Source organism: Syzygium oleosum, unplaced genomic scaffold (genome assembly GCF_021117445.2).
Source record: "Syzygium oleosum isolate NSW1041296 unplaced genomic scaffold, Sole_v2.1 Sole_v2.25, whole genome shotgun sequence".
Classification (NCBI taxonomy): domain Eukaryota; kingdom Viridiplantae; phylum Streptophyta; class Magnoliopsida; order Myrtales; family Myrtaceae; genus Syzygium; species Syzygium oleosum.
In genome coordinates this window covers 25,902-44,050 of record NW_026607509.1, presented here as the reverse complement: position 1 = coordinate 44,050, position 18,149 = coordinate 25,902, and the positions used below count along the sequence as shown (strand labels likewise).

Genomic DNA, 18,149 nt, shown 5'->3' with positions numbered 1-18,149 from the left:
CCAAAAAAAAATTAGAATTTAAAAATTTACAAAACTTCACGGAATGACTTATAATACCTGTGGCCACCTACTTTTAGTTATATTTAATTTTTTTAACGTGCCCTAAAAACTATTAAAATAAATAAGGACAAAAATTTTGGAAACTTTACCTAATAGCTTAGACTACCTGTGGCCACCCAATTTTAGTATGGACAAATTTTTTTATTTCACGAAAAAAATTTATATTAAAAAATAATAATTTAAAAATGCTTAAAATTTTAAAATTTCAAAACTTTACAAAATGTCTTAGAATATCGGTGGCCACTAACTGTTAGTGAAATTTTTTTTAGGGCCCAGAATTTTTTTTTGCAATAATAATAATTTTTTTCTTACAAAACTGTACAGAATGACTCAGAATACCTGTGGCCACCCACTTTCAGTGAAATTTAAATTTTTGTACGTTGTAAAAAGAAATTAATCAAAATGAATGCGATTCATATAGTGATGTTTAATACCTGTAGCCACCCAAATCGTGCTCATACATTGATGTTTCATATCAAAATGAATGGGATTTATAGTATATTTGTTTGTAGGAAATTGCACGTCATAAGCACTCGGCATTGGCTCATTTCAAGGAAACATTTTCTCAGTCTTTCCATCAAAATGGTAAGCTTCGTCATGTACATCATTATGTGTTCGTAATACGTGTCAATAGTTTTGTACATATTCGCATAACCTTCCTACTTGTCAGTTTAAACGTAGAGGTCACATGCCTAGAAGACAAGGCTCTTCCTCGTCCTCGTCCCCGGCCCTTTCCTCTTCCCCTGTCCCGGCATCTAACTCTCAACCACAGTATGGTCCGTCACAATATGGACACGTTGGCCCTTCCTCCAATACTCAACAACATGTTACGGGACTTGGCCACATGCGAACTGAACGTTCTCCAGTTCAATCTCCTTTAGCTCCCTCTCCTTCCGTTCCACCCCATTATTCGGCGGAACAATCGAATATTGACGGAAACATAGGTCAAGAAGATAACCGGTTCTTCATATGCCCATTTGGAGATTCGTAAGTACTTCATTTTTATTTTAGTATATGTAATATTTAGGGTTTTAGATATTGATGTCAATTGAATTGTCCATGTTGCACAATATTCATATGAATGCGATTCACGGATGCTCTGGCCTGTTGTGAGGGAATTGAACAAAATAGTAAGAAACTTTTGGATGGGAGAGTATATTACTTACAGAAATGTTCCACAAGAAGTGAAAGAAATGTGGTGGAATGAGTTCAAGGTAAGTTTTACATATTTTATTTTCTCACCAATTAAGTGTGGTGTAGTATATTGATGGTCAAGAATGATGTAAAGGGACCAGAACAACTCTGTAGTTTTCGATACCTAAAGGACCAGATATTTTCCCTGACATGAACTTTACAAAATCTGTCTATATTTGTCTGGTGCATGGTTATGGATATGTAATCATCATAATAATTTTTAATTTGTGTTTTTATTCATTGCAGCGGAAGTTCAAGTAGGAGAAATCGGAAGACAATGAAGTGAGAAGAATTTTCGATAAGAAAATAAGTGATTTTATGCGAAATGTCATGAATAGAGCGAAGAGCAAGCAAGCGAAGCCGTCTTTCTTTACAGCTGACAATTGGGAGGCAATTAACACATTTTGGGCATCTGAACAGAGTCAGCAACTCTGTGAGCGGAATAAGAAGAATCGATCTTCTAGTTCTAGTGATGGGTCAGCCACATATGCTGGGGGCTTTATCAACATTGCGGAGCATCGCAAACGAATGGTAAATCTGTTAAATGAGTTATCAGTTAATTTAATTCAATTACTCATGTTTACATTTTGTAGGCACATGAATTGGGGACGGAACCGACATTTGCAGCTACATTTGAACGCACATTTCAAAAGAAAGATAAGACATGGACTGGCGATCGAGCAAAAACTATTAAAGTATGTAAGGTTATACTTTGGCTTATATGTAAACTATAATGAAAACCGTGAATGCTTTCAATATTTTTGGTAGATATATATATAGTAATTTTATTTTCATCTATATTGTTAATGTAGGAAAAATATGATGAACTTTTAATGAGCAGTGCTAGTGGTAGTGATGATTGTCCTGAGTCCCGGCCACCAGTTGATAATATGGCATTATGGATAGAGGCAACGGGTGGGGCGAAAAAAGGGAAAATATTTGGGATGGGATCATTATCAAGGATGTTCATGTCGAATGGTCCTGGAAGTTCATCATCCACTGGGACTGGTCGAAGGAGGTCACGACCAGACGAGAATTTGACCCAAGAAGTGCATCGTCTCAATAATTTACTTGTTAAGAAGGATGAACAAATACATAACTTGGAAGAACAAATGAGAGTCGTTATGCAACACCTTAACATCAACCGCTATGGCGATCCTCCTGTACCTCCAGCCAATCCAGTAGGTGATGGGTACAATGATGACCAACACATTGATGCCGAGAATGCTGATGATGATGATGATGATGAAGATTTTCTCCGGTCTTTCTAGTTAAAATTCTCAAAATCGGGGGTAAGCTTGCTTCATAATCTTGATTTTTCATAATTTCACTCATATTCATATGTAAGAACATTTATGTTCGTCCCGAAACGTATTTTTGTTAACCCTTTTGTTATTTTACACCTAGTTCCACATCCATGCATAAACGCTTTTTTTATATTCTGGGTGATTTATGTATCGACATTTCCTCAGGTCTCGACAAAAGTGACTACTTTTGGTGTCCTGCCATCGTACCAAAGCCGCGTCTTCTTCTGTATGATTTTTTTGCGTCTTCTATGGTTGTCCCGTCTCTTAGTTCATGTTTTGACTGTATTGTAAGATTGGATATCAAATAGTATCATGTAAGACTCTACAACTTTCCTTCTGTTATTTGTTTCAATTATATGTCATTGTGGCTGGTTTGTCAGAATTTATGGTTTGTTCGTTTTTCTGTTTCAATTATATATCATTGTCTCCTTTGATTGATATGGATAAGAATTTATGGCCGAAATGATATAAAAATAGCGACGAATATTTTAAGCCGAATTTTGCTATCATTAAAGTTTGTCACTAATTTGCGACGAAATTCGCGACGAATTTTCTAACGAAATTCGCGACAAATTTTACGACGAAAATTGCGACGAAATTGCGACGAATTTTGCGACGAAATTGCGACGGATTTTTGCGACGAATTTTGCGACGGACAAGCGTTCGTCGCAAATTTTGCGACGGACAAACGTTCGTCGCAAATTTTGCGACGAAATTTGCGACGAATTGCGACGGATTTTTTGCGACGAATTTTGCGACGGACAAACGTTCGTCGCAAATTTTGCGACGAATTTTGCGACGGACAAACGTTCGTCGCAAATATTGCGACGGATTTTTGCGACGAATTTTGCGACGGACAAACGTGCGTCGCAAATTTTGCGACGGACAAACGTGCGTCGCAAATTTTGCGACGGATATTTGCGACGGACAAAGTCGTCGCAAACTTGCGACGGAATATTTGCGACGAATTTTGCGACGGACTATGTGCCGTCGCAAATTTGCGACGAATTTTGCGACGAATTCTTCTTCGTTGCAAATTTGCGACGAACTTGTGAATTTTCCGTCGCAAAATTTTGCGACGACCGATTAGCGACGGATTTTTTCACGTTTTCCGTCGCAAATTCCGTCGCTAATCCGGTGTTTTTTTGTAGTGAAATTAGTGGGTAGACATGTGATAAGGACTTTGTGGCCAGTTCTTCTCACCTGGCCCACAAATTGTTGATATAATAGTGGACGGTAATTGACATTTATACAACTGACAAGACATACAACGCCGCCTTCTAAGGAAAAAAAGAAGTTAGAAGTTGGGACGTGAATTTTAAAAGAATTTTGTCCACAAATATCTCCATCTCAATAAAGAAAGTGGGCCATTTTCAAGGTACTGTCCTTTCCACATGCTCTCTAGTTTTCGTTGCAATTCATTTGATTTCAACTTATGGAGCTTGTTGATGGATTTTCAAGAAAATTATTCAAAAAGTCGTAAATCTATTATATAGCGATTAATTAGTTCTAAGTCTTTTAATTATATCAATTTAATTCTAAACCTTTTAACAACTCAACTTATCAATTTAATCATAAACCTTTTAACTGTGTCAATTTAATCCTAAACATTTTAATAATTTATCGATTTAATCATAAACCTTTTAATTATGTCAATTTAATCCTATACCTTTTGATGACTAGTCATAAACCTTTTTACAATTTGCTAATTTAGTCATTCCTATCATTTTTTGTTAGAAATCGCTGACGTATGCCGGCAGTTTTACGTGGCACGTTTGCCCACATATATCTTCTAACAATATTCATTGGGCATTGCTATTTTCACTCCTTATATGACCAAATCCACCCAATTTACACTAAAAAAACAAAATAGCCCTCGATCATTCAATTACAAAGTGATGGCCCATCGCTTCTTCCTTTTTCTCTCTATTTTTCTATTTCTATTTAGGATCTAGTTGCCATAATAAAGTATTTCACATGTTTTGTTTTTTTAGTGTATTAAAGAATTTTAGTGCATTCCTAGATATTCCTATAACGTTTTATATGCTCCGTGTAAAAGTATCTCACCAATAGTAAGAAAAATAAACAAATTCTTTGATATAGATAAAAACTTAAAAGTCTCTTTTTCATCATGGATTTTATAATAACTTATCTATTCTCTGTTTCTCTTATTTTAAAAGCTCACTTTCTTGGTGAATTTTTTATTTTTAATTTCATTAGCCTAAAATATGTATCAAGTCTCTTTACTAACTACATTAAAGAATTTGTCTATTTTCCTTTCTGCTGGCGAGATATTTTTTGCGAAAAGCATGTAAGATGTTACATAAATATCTAGGACACACTTAAAATATCATGCACGGGAAGACATCATGATATATTTTCATAAACATGCTATTAATTTTTGTTAATCCAAAATAATGAGATTTTATTGGCATTTTGAAAAAACCCATTTTATGCAATGTTTTGATTTATTAGATTTCATCTTTAAAGTTTCTCGTTGGAGAATGTAATTGTGATTTTATTTTGGAAAATCTTTAAAGAATTTTTTTTTCTTCATTTGATCATCCAATTATATACACACACAAATACGGGATTGGATAGTGATATGCACAGCAAAAGTGAAAATTTATAAGAAAATGATTGTGCTAAAAAATTAGTTATGTTAAATTATTTCTAGATTCTACTTGATAATTTATCCATAAATTTGAATGACAATGTAGAAAAGAACTAGGATTCTTAAAAATTTCTGTTTTCAACAAAACTAATTTTTATGGAAGTAAAGTCCAACAATTAAAAAATATAGTGCCTATTAATATAGATTTGGAATTGAATCCAACAATTAAATCCTAGATAGAAACAGAAAAACTAGAAAAAAAAAAAGGAAAGTAAATAAATTTGGGACCGCTACTTTAAATTGCAATTGAATGATTGACGGCGATTTTGTCGATTTGATAAAAGTTAGGTAGATTTAGTTATACAGAGGATGGAAACAGTGTCTCCCTATTAATTTCGTCCATCACACTATCTCTCTTTATTATAGAGTGAACCCACATCATCCTTTGATCTAATGTTCGACGTCCGATTCTTATAAAGGTCGTGCCTTTCCCAAATATGAATAATAACCGGTCTAATACTAAGTAATTGGACAAAATGGTATTTGGAATGGTCCGCACAAACGCCATCAGGAGCCATAAATTCCTCATTTCCTCATTGATTTTAAATTTATACGGTAATCATAGGGATTCCCGACACAGCTCGGTCACTCATTTTATAAGGCACTGACATCCAAACACCACGTACCATCGTGTCGTTCGTCGCTCGCCATCTTTCAGAGTGGCGAGAAGACATCCGAGGAGATCATGTACGGGCCATGGATATGAAGCACAAGCTCTCCTTCTTCTTAGCGGCGACAGCCGTCGTCGTCTCCGTCCTCTTCGCCGTCGCCCCGATAGCCCCCGAAGTCGGGGCCGTCGATGGCCTTGAGCTGGTTCCGATGGACGGCGGCGCGATCGGGCCGGAGAGCTTCGCGTTTGATCCGCGAGGGGAGGGCCCGTACACCGGCGTGTCGGACGGGCGGATCGTGAAGTGGGCAGCGGGGGAGCGCCGCTGGGTCGATTTCGCTTTCGCTTCTCCGAGCAGGTACGCGCGATCCATGTTAAACCGTGAGCTCGTCTGCATGTTTTTGGCTTAGGGTTGATTAGCTTGTGCGCCGCCGGGGACCTCCGGTAGATGTTCTGGTGAACAGTGAAACGATGAGAGAGAGAGAGAGAGAGGGTGGGATGCGGTCGTCGTTGACGATTCCATCGAGGTTGGCGCACGTCGCACGAAAAGGTGTATCTAATTAATAATTATCGTGAATTATTTTCTCTTCACACACAAAGCCAAAAATATGAATTGAGTAATTCATTTTCCATTAAATAAAATTTTGACCTAATTTATTGTTTTCTCCTTTGGGCCAGCAGCTTGTGATCCCGCCGCTTTCGCATTTGGCATTACTAACCCATTTCGGTAATCCTAGGAAGCGAGGGATTGGCATGCTAAGGAAGAAAGTTTGACAAGATCATAGTTCTGAAGTTCAAAACACTAAGGGCTGTTTGGCAAGTTACCAAACAATGAAAATTTATGTTCTTTTGCTTTCAGTTTGGGAACAGAAATTTGTTTGTTAAATTTTTTGTTCCCAAACATAAATTTGCAAAAAATTATTCCCAGAATCAGTTTTGGAACAGAATTAAAAAGCCAAAAAAAAAGTAGTTTCCTGATTCGGAGAATAATTTTTCCATTTCTGATTCTTCTTAATTTTCTTCTTCCTTCTTGATTTGTTCTTCTTCCTTCTTGGTTTGTTCTTCTTCTTCTTCCTAGCTTGCCGCCGGCCATCGGCCATCGGCAATCGGCCACAGGTCAGGGCTGGTGAGGGCGTTACGGCTACAACGGCGAGGCCTCGCCCAGCCACGGCGAGGCTTGACCTTGCCGTTGCGATCCATCTCCCTCGATTGGGTCGCAACGATGAGGGCCGCGACGCCCTCGCCGGCCCTTGCCTGTGGCTGGTCGCCGGCGCTAGCTACCGGCCATGGCCAAGGAAGGGAAGGGAAATAAAGAAAAAGAAATATTAAAAAATTCAAAATATTATTAAAAAATTATTAATAAAAAGAAATTTTGTGTAGTTACCAAACGCATTTCTATTCCTTTTCTATTCCAAGAATAGAAATTTTTTGCAGTTACCAAACGCCTTCAAATGCTTAGAAATTGTTTCCAGATACGAAATAAAAAAGAATCATTTCTGAGCATAATCAGTTCTCTGACACATAATCATTGTCGTGCGCACCCTAGGTGCATCACGAGTCGTACTTTCGTTCATTCGTGTAGTTTATGGTAATTGGAAAAATCAGCGAAGCTTGTCCACACGCCACTTCGCCCCCTAATTAATCCTAGATAATAATAGAAAATTTGTACGCGGGACAGATTGATTGATTGTACATTCTTTATATAATTACCCCGAGGGCAGTTTAAATAACAAGTTTGAGAGTCGGCACTTTGGTTATTAGGCCTTTCGGAATTGGCGTGTTGGTCTATGTGAGTGAGTTCCTTTCTTTGTTTGATCGTCGGATGTTAGAAACGAAAACCTAACAAGCAACTACGTTTGACTTGTCTTTATTGCGTTTGGTGAGATTAGAACAAAGGGTATTGTTAAATCGTCCTTAGCCGGCAAGGGGAAATTAACTAATCTAATCAGCTAAAACCTTGAAGTTTGAGTGTAGTTCTTCACACGTAGATATTAAAGTTAATCTCTTAACAGCAAGCCGTTTAACATCTTGATCTCCCGTCATCTGACATACAACCTCTCATCGATTCAGTCCTCTTAGAAGAGTACGATCCAGGAACGGAGGATCACTTTCGATTTCATTGCTAATCAAGTGTCTCGGTTTCTTCTTATATTTACAGAGACGTGTGCGAGAAGGGCCACGAGCATCAAGAGATGGAACACGTTTGTGGACGTCCGTTGGGGCTAGGGTTTGACCCGAGAACGAGCCGTCTCTACATTGCCGATGCTTACATGGGCTTGCTTGTCGTCGGCCCTGGCGGCGGGTTGGCCACGGCGGTCGCTACGCAGGCGGATGGTGTTTCTTTTCGGTTCACCAACAGCTTGGACATTGATCCACTCAGTGGAGCTGTGTACTTAACCGATAGCAGCTCGCAGTACCAACGAAGGTACGTGTACACTATATAACATCGTTTGCCTTTCTCATGCATGAACATACTGCATGTACGTAATGGACCGTACGTGACGCGCACTGTATGGTGAAAAGAAAATATGTATTGTGGGAGAGAAAGTATATACATGTTCTTCAGGTGAAATGTATTTCATGGAGATGCCATCAACATAACAATGCAGGAACTATATTCCTCTAATATTGAGCGGGGATCGAACGGGAAGGCTAATGAAGTACGACCCGGAAAGCAATCACGTGACGACAATCCTGAACAATCTCTCGTTCCCCAACGGAGTGGCCCTAGCTGAAAACGGCGACTTCGTCCTAGTCGCCGAGACAAGCACCTGCAGAATCCTCAGGTACTGGCTAAAACCATCCCAGAAAGCAGGGAAGGTCGAGATTTTCGCCCAGCTCCCCGGTTTTCCTGATAACATCAGGAGGAGCCCCAGAGGGGGCTACTGGGTGGGGATCTTTTCGAAAAGGAACAAGATCTTCGGGCTGGTTTTATCGTCTTCCTGGATGGGGAAGTTCTTGCTCGGGCTACCGATCGACGTGATGAAGATCCACGGGCTGTACACGAGCTGGAGAGGGAGAGGCATGGGAGTGAGGTTGAGCGAGGAGGGTGAGGTGGTGGAGATCTTGGAGGAGAGAGTGGGGAATCAGTGGAGGTCGATCAGTGAAGTTCAGGAACGAGATGGAGGGTTTTGGATCGGGTCTGTGAATCTGCCGTTTGCAGGCTTTTATAAGGCCAAAAATTGATAAACGGGAAGGGGTGAAAGATAAAAAAAGTTTCTGGAATGTAATAAGGATTTTTTTTTTTTTGTTTTTTTGTTTGAATGAGCAAGGGATTTGATAGGTGGCACGATTAATTCCAACATTTTATAGCTTCTGTTTTTTCTGATCTTCAGCAGGGAAGCAATAAATACTGACAGCCCATTTAATTTTGGAAGATGTGGGCTCATGATTGGAGAAAAATAATCAGAAATGGTGATTTCCCATAACTTTGTATTTAGCATTCAAATTTTTAATTAAGGTGATCTTGATCTATTTGCCTTTTATTGTTCAATCATAATTTCTAGCTAGTTTATATGTTTACATGTTTTAACTTCTAGCTAGGTTGTTTGAAATACAAACCGGTGCTCAGACGCACACATTATGTTATTCTTGTACGAGGAAAAGCTTAAGTGATTTTATTAATAAAATGGATGGAGTGAGCCATTATAGTGCAGTCTAATGCAATGGGCGATTTGAGGCGACTTCAAAAAAATGAGATAGATATTGTTTTTTCTATTCTAAAAGTTTAAAATGTAGGAAGAAGACGTTATTTATTATTTAAATATTTTAGTACTAAGCGTGAAATTATTTAATTGGAGAGGTAAATGAGGCATGAAAAGATTCGAATTCAGGACCTCTAGCTCTGATATTATGTGAAATTTTGTGAAACCACTATCAATTATTTAAAAAGCAAATGAAAGTATAATTTATTATTTAAATATTTTAACAGAGAGGATTTTCTGTTACGCGTTTTTCTACGTATCAATGTGCTTTAAGTGCTCATTTTTGAACTATGTGTCATGACAATTTATGTAACGGTTATGATGAAATTGAGGAATTCAAGTTGCGATGGGCGCGACGAAAGATCGATCCTCGGACCGCACGATTGCTGGGCCCTCATCGGAGAAGCAGTCGTTGTAACTTGTAAACGAGAAACACCAATCAGCAGTACTCCGGATGTTGAAAGGGAGGACAGGTGTCCGACAGCGTGGGCCCTTGATCAATGACCGATTTCGCATCCCGAAAAGCGTTCAAATTCTATGGAAGGAAGGATATGAATGACACGGGGCCCTCATCCAAAATTGATCCCCTTCCTTTTGCTTTGGGAGGTAAAAGTGACAGCAAAATGTTCCACATCTCCATCGGTTCTAAAGCTTTAGGCGGTATTCGGTGGTCCGGACATTTTTATTGGATAGAGTAAAGATATGATAGGATTTGAAATGTCTTATACAACGTTGGATAATGTCGGGATATAAAATGAATACAGATAAATATTATCCAAATGAGAGTTTAAATTACATGGACAGGTTCACTCGACTCGTCTCTCTCTAGCATGGTCAGTGGTGAAGGAAGACGAGACACCACAAATCATCATTATTGTCCTCCAACAATGGCAAGAGGTTAATGATTCCACATCTAGTATGCGCTGCTGCATTTCTCTGTTTTCTCATTTTGATTGCTCAATCTTCCTTCTTCGCAGGTCGCTTTGTGGATTATTACTCTGAAATCAATACTTGAGTCCTCTACGACATAATCAAGTCCTTTGTCGCCTCCTGAAATTCTTCTTCGAAACAGAGTTGAACAGATTATTACCCAGAATTAAAAATCAAAGGAAAAAAAAAACTCTCAACTTTGTTACCTCGAGAACCTATTGACATTGTAAAAATGAGTACTAAACACCCAAAAAGTCCCAACAAACAAAACTAGATTTCGATTTCGATGACCCATCATCACCAAATTAAATGGGTCGTAAAGACAAACCCTCCTTAGTGAGTCCGTCAATTTAACCTATTACTGCCATCTTTTTACTAAGATCGAAGCAAAAGCTGAGCATGATTAAAAACAAAATTAGTGTTCATCGAAACTCTCGATGACGGGCATTAGAAAATTTGTACAAATAGAACGTGGCCATTTGCCAGGAAAAAAGAAAATTGAAACTTGTTGGAGGAAATCAACGCTTTGGATGGCTGTCCGAGACGAAGCTAGAAGTAGCATCTAAGGTGAAGGCAGTTGGGATCGCGAGCAGTGGTGGCAAGCCGACGGCGAGAAGATAGATCGACCGAGAGGTGTAGACCTGGCGAGGACGACTTCGAGCGGTAAACTGTGAAGCGAGTCCACGGAACTTTTCTCCTTTTTTTTCTCAATTTTTTCATATTAGATATCGCATCCATCTTTATTCTATCCCTAGTTGGGATTTTTTTATCTGAATTATATCCCGATTATATCTGGACATATCCGAATCTAGTGTTCTCCCAACGGGCTTCCGCCAATCCATTCAAGTACATGTCTGCCTTAGGATTTCCCGGGCTCCAATCATCGGGATTGCCTGAAATTAAGGTGATTTAGGATCCACTCAACTCGGTGATGTGGACCTGCCTATTGGTCCACCCAACGTCTCCTTTTCGCGGCTCCCAAACCACAAATTCCCCAACGCTGGGCCACGCACCCACCCTCCGCCTCTCGCGCGATTTTCTGGGCCGCATTATTTCTTGTGCTGATGCATGCAATCATTTCGGCTGTTTCTCTAAGATTAATGATCGTGTACTGAGAATGACCTTTTGACAAACATCTAAAATGCCACTACATTTGCACAAGCCAGGTGGAGAGCGTTCCAAGAATTTGTGGGGGAACGGAACGGAACCGAACCCTCTCCCTTATCCGACGAAAGAGCCGTAAGGAAAAGGAAGGAGCGGGTGTCGCCATCTCGTCCGGCCCGCTCCATTCCTACCGAACATGCCACCACATTCGCGATCACGCCACGCCGGCCTGCACCGTCGCTTTTGGTTAACTACAACCATGTAATGTTGAGAACTCACACGTCCTCTAAGCTGACGGACTTGTCTGTATTGCTATTGCTTCGATGGAACCCAAAAAAATCCGAGTAATCATCATTTGGCCTTTCCTCTTGGCTAACTCCATTCACGAAGAAACCTGCCATAGCGATCTCCACCACTGTATTTTGGAATCGAGCAGAAGATACAAAATAGCTTGGCTTTTTCCTTTATTAAATTATTCGAGACATGAGACTCTCGGAGTTGCGAAATTATAAATTTAAAAAAGGGTTAATACTACGAAAAATCCCAAACTGGTACACCTGTGACAATTTTACTCAAAACTAATTTTTTGATCACCAAAAACCCCAAGCTGATACACCTGTGACAATTTTACCCTGCGTTTGAAATTTTACTGTTAAATTACTTTGTTAAATGACACCCGGTAGTTGACGGATATACCAGTTTTGGGTTTCACCCTCTATTTATCACAGGTGTACCGGTTTGTGATTTTTTTTTTTGCATTAATCCAATTTAATTGAAATTAATGGATGGTAAATTTGTCACAAATATACCAGTTTAGGGTTTATTGTGATCAAAAAATTAATTTGGTATAAAATTATCACAATTGTATCAATTTAAAATTTTTGATGATTAAAAAATTAATTTAAAATTAATTTATTATAAATATATCGATGTGAAATTTTTCGTCATATTAACTTTTTAAAAAATAGCTCATCTTTTGCAACGATATTTTCCCACGAAGGTCAAAAGTTGTCCGAAGGTGACGCCGTGACGGAAGCATCTGACTCGTTTACTGCAAAACCCGATGATTGAATCGTGGGGGAAGAAGGGATAACCACCCATGTCGTGGGCCCTACTTCCCTCGAAATTTGGCTACTATGCCCTCAATACCACCGTGCACCAGAGCTTCGGAACTTTTTTAAAGTTAAAGAGTTAATATCGCGAAAAATTTCGAATTGATATATTGATCACGAAAAATTTTAAATTAATATATTTATGATAAATTTATCCTTCAATAATTTTCATTAAATTTTAACTTTAAATTACTGAGTTAAATGACACATGACGATTGATGAATATACCAGTTTGAAGTTACGATGTACTAGTTTGTGAATTTTCGTGATATTAATTCAATTTAACGGAAACTAATGAATGATAAATTTATCATAAATGTATCCGTTTGGAGATATTTTTGGATAAATTTATCATAAGTGTACCCGTTTGAGATTTTTTATGATATTAATTCTATGTATCTCCTTCCACACATAGCACATCTCTCACCGTGCCGATGAGCAGTTAGCTTCTTCAACGATCTATATCAACGGTGTTAGGTATGAGATTTGAAAGAAAGAAGTAGGGCCGCCTGTGAACCTGATATCTATCTACATTTAAATAATTGATATAGTTGACCAAACAAAATAATTGATATAAATTGGCCCCCAAAAAAAAAAATTGACCTAAAAGAGTTTGCTGACAGGGATGGTCACCACCTTGTGATCTTCCACGTCATCGACTCCCCCGCATTCCTGGTTTTGCCCTTGGCCTCTCGCAGCCACACGGAGACCTCTCTCTCTACTTTGATTTGTGACGTGACATGTCAACGGATCATGTCCCTGCCTATTTCATTTTTAATTATTATCGGGTTTTATTTTTTCCATGGATGCTGCGGAGCTATTCAAAGAAAATCTTATCGCATAATCATTGGAGCTATATTCAAAGAAAATCTCATCGCATAATCATCTTATAACAGGAGCCCTTTGAATGATAGGCTAGAGAAACTTCGCACGGAACTTATGTGGATTAATGCCAAAAAGAAGTTAGTGTCGGGACACTTGTTAAATAACCGATTGAAAAAAATATTAGAATCTTTAACGTAAAGGACTTCTATTCCGACAACGGTTGAAAATACATTATTTCTTAATTTCGAGCGCATTTATTTCACGAAAATGAATGATTTAAAAAATATATTTTTTAAAAATGATCGATCGTATCTCTTATAAATAAAAGAATGCACGAAAAATATTTTCATCATTTCCGAAAATATTTAAATATAAATTAATATTGATAACGAAAATATTTTTTACTGATTAATTAATATCGAGTGATATAAATAATTATTATAATTTTTTGCGAAATAAACGCATGTATTATCGGACTAGAAACCCTATTAAAAATCGGAGCGCTCTTTCCGCAAATTGAAACCATAATTATCCACATGCTGACACTTATCGCCACATCTCACGTCCCGCGCGGGCACAACCGTAATTTCCTCCATCCACGGGGGCGGGGGCCATTTTCGTCACAACATCCCCCCTTTTGATCTCAGGTTCTTTCTTCCTTCGCTCGCCACTTCTCGGAGAGTCTCTCTCTCGCTCTGCTCTCGCGCGCGCGGAAAACGCCTTGAGCGTCGCTCAAAGCTAGAAGAATCGCCAGCCAGCCAGCCAGCCAGCCAGCCAGCCAACCAACCGGCGTTTCGGTTGCAGTCCAATGAAGCTCGCGCAATGGCGGTGATCGCCACGAGGATGAAGCTCTCGCGATTCCTCCGCGCCGCCCTCGCCGGCAGCGGATCTCGGTCGCCATTCCCGCGGCGCGCACCTCCTCCTCCTCCTCCTCCGAATGGGCTCGCGTCTCGGTCGGATTCGGCGCGGAGCGCCTCCGGTCTGGCCGCCGCTGCGGTCGCGCCGAGCGAGCCGGAGATGGTCGGCTCGAGGAGTCTGGGGATGGAGATCTTCGGGGTGAAGGAGTACGAGGACTACCGGAGGTCCTTGTACGGCGGGATCACTCACAAGGCTCTCTTGGTGGACGCCGTCGGCACGCTCGTCGTTCCTTCTCAGCCCATGGCTCAGGTTAGCGCGCTCTCTCTCTCTCTCTCTCTCTCTCTCTCTCTCTCGTCGCCATTAGATTGTGATTTTCTTGGCGAGAGTCATAGGCTTTGCCTGTATTGCGATCGCTAATGGGGTCGGCGATGTTGTGGTGCAGATATATAGGGAGATAGGGGAGAAGTATGGGGTGCAGTACTCGGAGGACGAGATATTGAACAGATATAGAAAGGCTTACGAGCAGCCTTGGGGCAGATCTCGTCTGAGGTACGTCGTTGTTTGGCATTCCAGAATCATTCATTGCAATTCGGTTGTTTTTACTCGAGAAAAGATAGGTTGCTTTTACATAATGACTGGTTATTTGTCTGAACTTCTCTTTCGATTCCCCTGTTTTTTTAGCTCCAGTGTGATATCATTGAGAACTAGATTCTAATTCTTGTTCTTTTGTAGTTCTGTTTCGGGGTTGCAATCTTATTCTTTCTGGGGCTTCTTGAAGAAGAAGTAGTTTACACTGTAATGGCACTTAATTTGGAAATTTCTGACTTGATCTTTTGGACGAACTTTGCTTCCATTATGGCTCCTCAAGGCATCAACTTTTGAGTTTACCGAGTGCAAAGGCCCTTTACGACATCATCTTGATCTCCAGGACACTTCCACCTCTCAGAGGTTGTATTGACCTTAAAACCATGTGTGGACTTAGGAAAATACTAGTCCGTGGATACCTTCTGTGCCGAATTCATACCCGTTTTTGATAGAACTGCTTCTATCCTTGCTAAGGAGTCTTTACAATCGTCCCTTAGATCGTCATGCTTAGGTCTGTCAGACATTCCTCTGTCCCAGAGTTGTTTGATTAAGTTGTTTGGAAGCCAAAATTTTGCTTTTGGAGATCCTTGATCGTAGAGCGAATTCTCTTTAGGGATGAGAACTATGGAGGGAGGACAGTTCCTTTTCCCTGGTAATTTTGGAGTACTCATTGCTAGATTAATTTGATGTATTGCTCGTCCAGCTTGCATCAGTTCTTACCCCATTTGAAGTTTTTCTGCTCTCTGTTTTCTTCTATAGGTCACTGACCTTCAGTTTCTTAATCTCTTAAATGCATACTTGATATTTCATTAATCCAGATGTAAAGATTCAACCCTTTCTCCGTGAAATGTTCACAATCATATTTATAGGTTCATGTTCAGTGCACTGCAGACATCTTGCTTGATGAAAATTTTATTTCTATTTGGCAGTTGATTTGAAATATATGCCTCTCAGAAAAATAAAGAAAAATATAACGCTGCTGCGTGTTCATGATCTGCAGATATGTCAATGATGGCAGACCCTTCTGGCAATATATTGTTAGTTCTTCCACTGGCTGCTCGGATTCTCAGTACTTTGAGGAGCTTTACAATTACTATATGACCGATAAGGTTGGGTAGTTATTTTAAGTATCTGATTTGCGTAATGTCCGTACTGGTGCCTGTTGTGCTAATGACTTCTCACAATGGTTTTTTACCCACAGGCTTGGCACCTGTGTGATCCTAATGCTGAGAAAGTCTTTGAAGCTCTGAGAAAAGCCGGGGTAAAATTGGCTGTTGTTTCAAACTTTGACACTCGTTTAAGACCTGTCTTGCGGGCTTTGAATTGTGATCATTGGTTTGATGCTATGGCTGTTTCAGCTGAAGTAAGTTTGCTAACACTGTTGATGACAAGTCACTGCTCTATTTTCTTTGCACCTCCCTTCCTAATATACCCTGCTTTACTACTGTTTCTTTCTGTTTTGACAGGTTGCAGCAGAGAAACCAAATCCTACTATTTTTCTGAAAGCATGTGAGTTGTTGGGGGTAACCCCTGAAGATGCAGTACATGTGGGGGATGATCGTAGAAATGATATATGGGGTGCCAGAGATGCTGGTTGTGATGCTTGGCTCTGGGGAAGCGATGTTCATTCCTTTAAGGAGGTAGATTCTTTCATATTCTCCTCTTGAGTAGCCTTTCGATGATGATTTCTTTTTCACAGTTTAAGATCTTCAACTCTTCTATCTCATTTCCGATATATGCTTGCCCGGAACACCTCTCTCTCTCTCTCTCTCTACTGACATGCTGGCCGGTTACCATTCTAAGGGACGTTTGTAGCAGTATCACCTTTCCTGTGTCATTCAAGTAACTTTTTAGGCATTTATAGAAAACAACATCAGTTCCTCAACCATTAACATCCATTGTTACCGAGCTGCTTCGTGAATGCCGAAACAGTGCCTTCCTTTGCTCAAAACGGCTGTATATAAGAGAGTATAACAGCTTCATCTCATGTGTTTGCCAATGCAGGTTGCTCATAGGATAGGGGTCCAGGTTTGAGGTTCTCTCACCAAGCAACTTAGGAGCGGAGCTTTTTTTTCTTTTCTTTTTTTCCGCTTTCTTTTGTACAGTTCGTCTACTCTGTAAAGGCCACGTTCCGCTCGGCTTTATTCTGCGGACAGAGTCGTGTAAGAGACTGGGAATGTAAAGGAAAAGAAAAGCTGAATAATACCAGCCTGACCGTGTTTGTCTCACTTTTGGATATTCGAACATCAACATTGCTACTCAGGAAATTCAATTTTAAAAGCAACTATCCGCTGTACGCATGTCTAACAATTATCCATCGTCACTATATACATTCCATCAAATAATCGCTTATTTCTCTTCAAACATCGCGTGCCGCCCGCCTTGGAGACATGTATTTACGATACTTCTATAAAAATTTGTAGATGAAATATTTTTTTTTCGGCGGCCTTAGTCTTGCTCGGAGGAGGTGAACCGCACAAATTTCGCAAGTATAATGATTCGAATCGATAGCTCAAGCGAATAAGACTAACTCGTTTATTGCTTTACCCAACCTCATTATTTTCTGTAATTTCACTGATAATTCGAGTATATTTTCTTGGATTGCCGTTAATCCTAGCAAAGAAAGAAAAAGGCTCGTATCCCTTCTATTGGGCCCGAAACGAACCGGGGGCCTCGGGAAGAAAATGGCACAGCCCTTCCATCATTTCTTACAGAAACGCAAGGGAAACGCTAAAAGGCGGGAAAATTGGAGAAAAGCCCTAAATTTCAAACAGCAGCGTCTCTCTCTCTCCCCCTCCCCCGCATTCACACTGTTCACCGTCGCTCGCTCGCTCGCTCGCTCTTCCCTCTCCTCGATCGAGCTGCGAACTGCGGAAGTGGGGAGTCGGAATGGAGAGAATACACGTGAGCGTCAGGGCGAGGCCGCTCTCGCCGGACGACGCCGGGACCAGCCCCTGGCGGATCTCCGGCAACTCCATCCTCATGGCCAATCTCCCTTCCAAATTCGAGTTCGGTATCGTCTCCGTTCGTCCTGTCTTTCGCTCTCGGCGAGGATTTCGCCGCCTAAATTTGCGTTCGTTTCCTGTAATCTAGTGCGAAGGCTCTAAACGCTTGTTTGGTATTTGTTCTTTCGTCACTGTAGATCAAATATTTGGAGAAGACTGTAAGACACGGGAGGTCTATGAATCC

At 40.1% G+C, this 18,149-nt stretch overlaps 2 protein-coding genes across 2 annotated transcripts; both read left to right on the top strand.

Annotated features, from left to right (window-relative positions):
• The first annotated feature begins 5,798 nt into the window (after positions 1 to 5,798).
• Positions 5,799 to 9,158, top strand: LOC130134891 (protein STRICTOSIDINE SYNTHASE-LIKE 2-like). The gene is made up of 3 exons (XM_056302725.1): positions 5,799 to 6,200; positions 8,001 to 8,267; positions 8,452 to 9,158. Exons 1-3 carry the CDS (start codon positions 5,932 to 5,934, stop codon positions 9,026 to 9,028), a joined length of 1,113 nt encoding a protein of 370 aa, XP_056158700.1. The 5' UTR covers positions 5,799 to 5,931; the 3' UTR covers positions 9,029 to 9,158.
• A 5,013-nt stretch (positions 9,159 to 14,171) lies between these two features.
• On the top strand, positions 14,172 to 17,188 carry LOC115674869 (uncharacterized). Its single transcript, XM_030597388.2, has 6 exons — positions 14,172 to 14,684; positions 14,818 to 14,924; positions 15,961 to 16,069; positions 16,162 to 16,323; positions 16,427 to 16,600; positions 16,965 to 17,188. Exons 1-6 carry the CDS (start codon positions 14,340 to 14,342, stop codon positions 16,992 to 16,994), a joined length of 927 nt encoding a protein of 308 aa, XP_030453248.1. The 5' UTR covers positions 14,172 to 14,339; the 3' UTR covers positions 16,995 to 17,188.
• Positions 17,189 to 18,149: the final 961 nt, after the last annotated feature.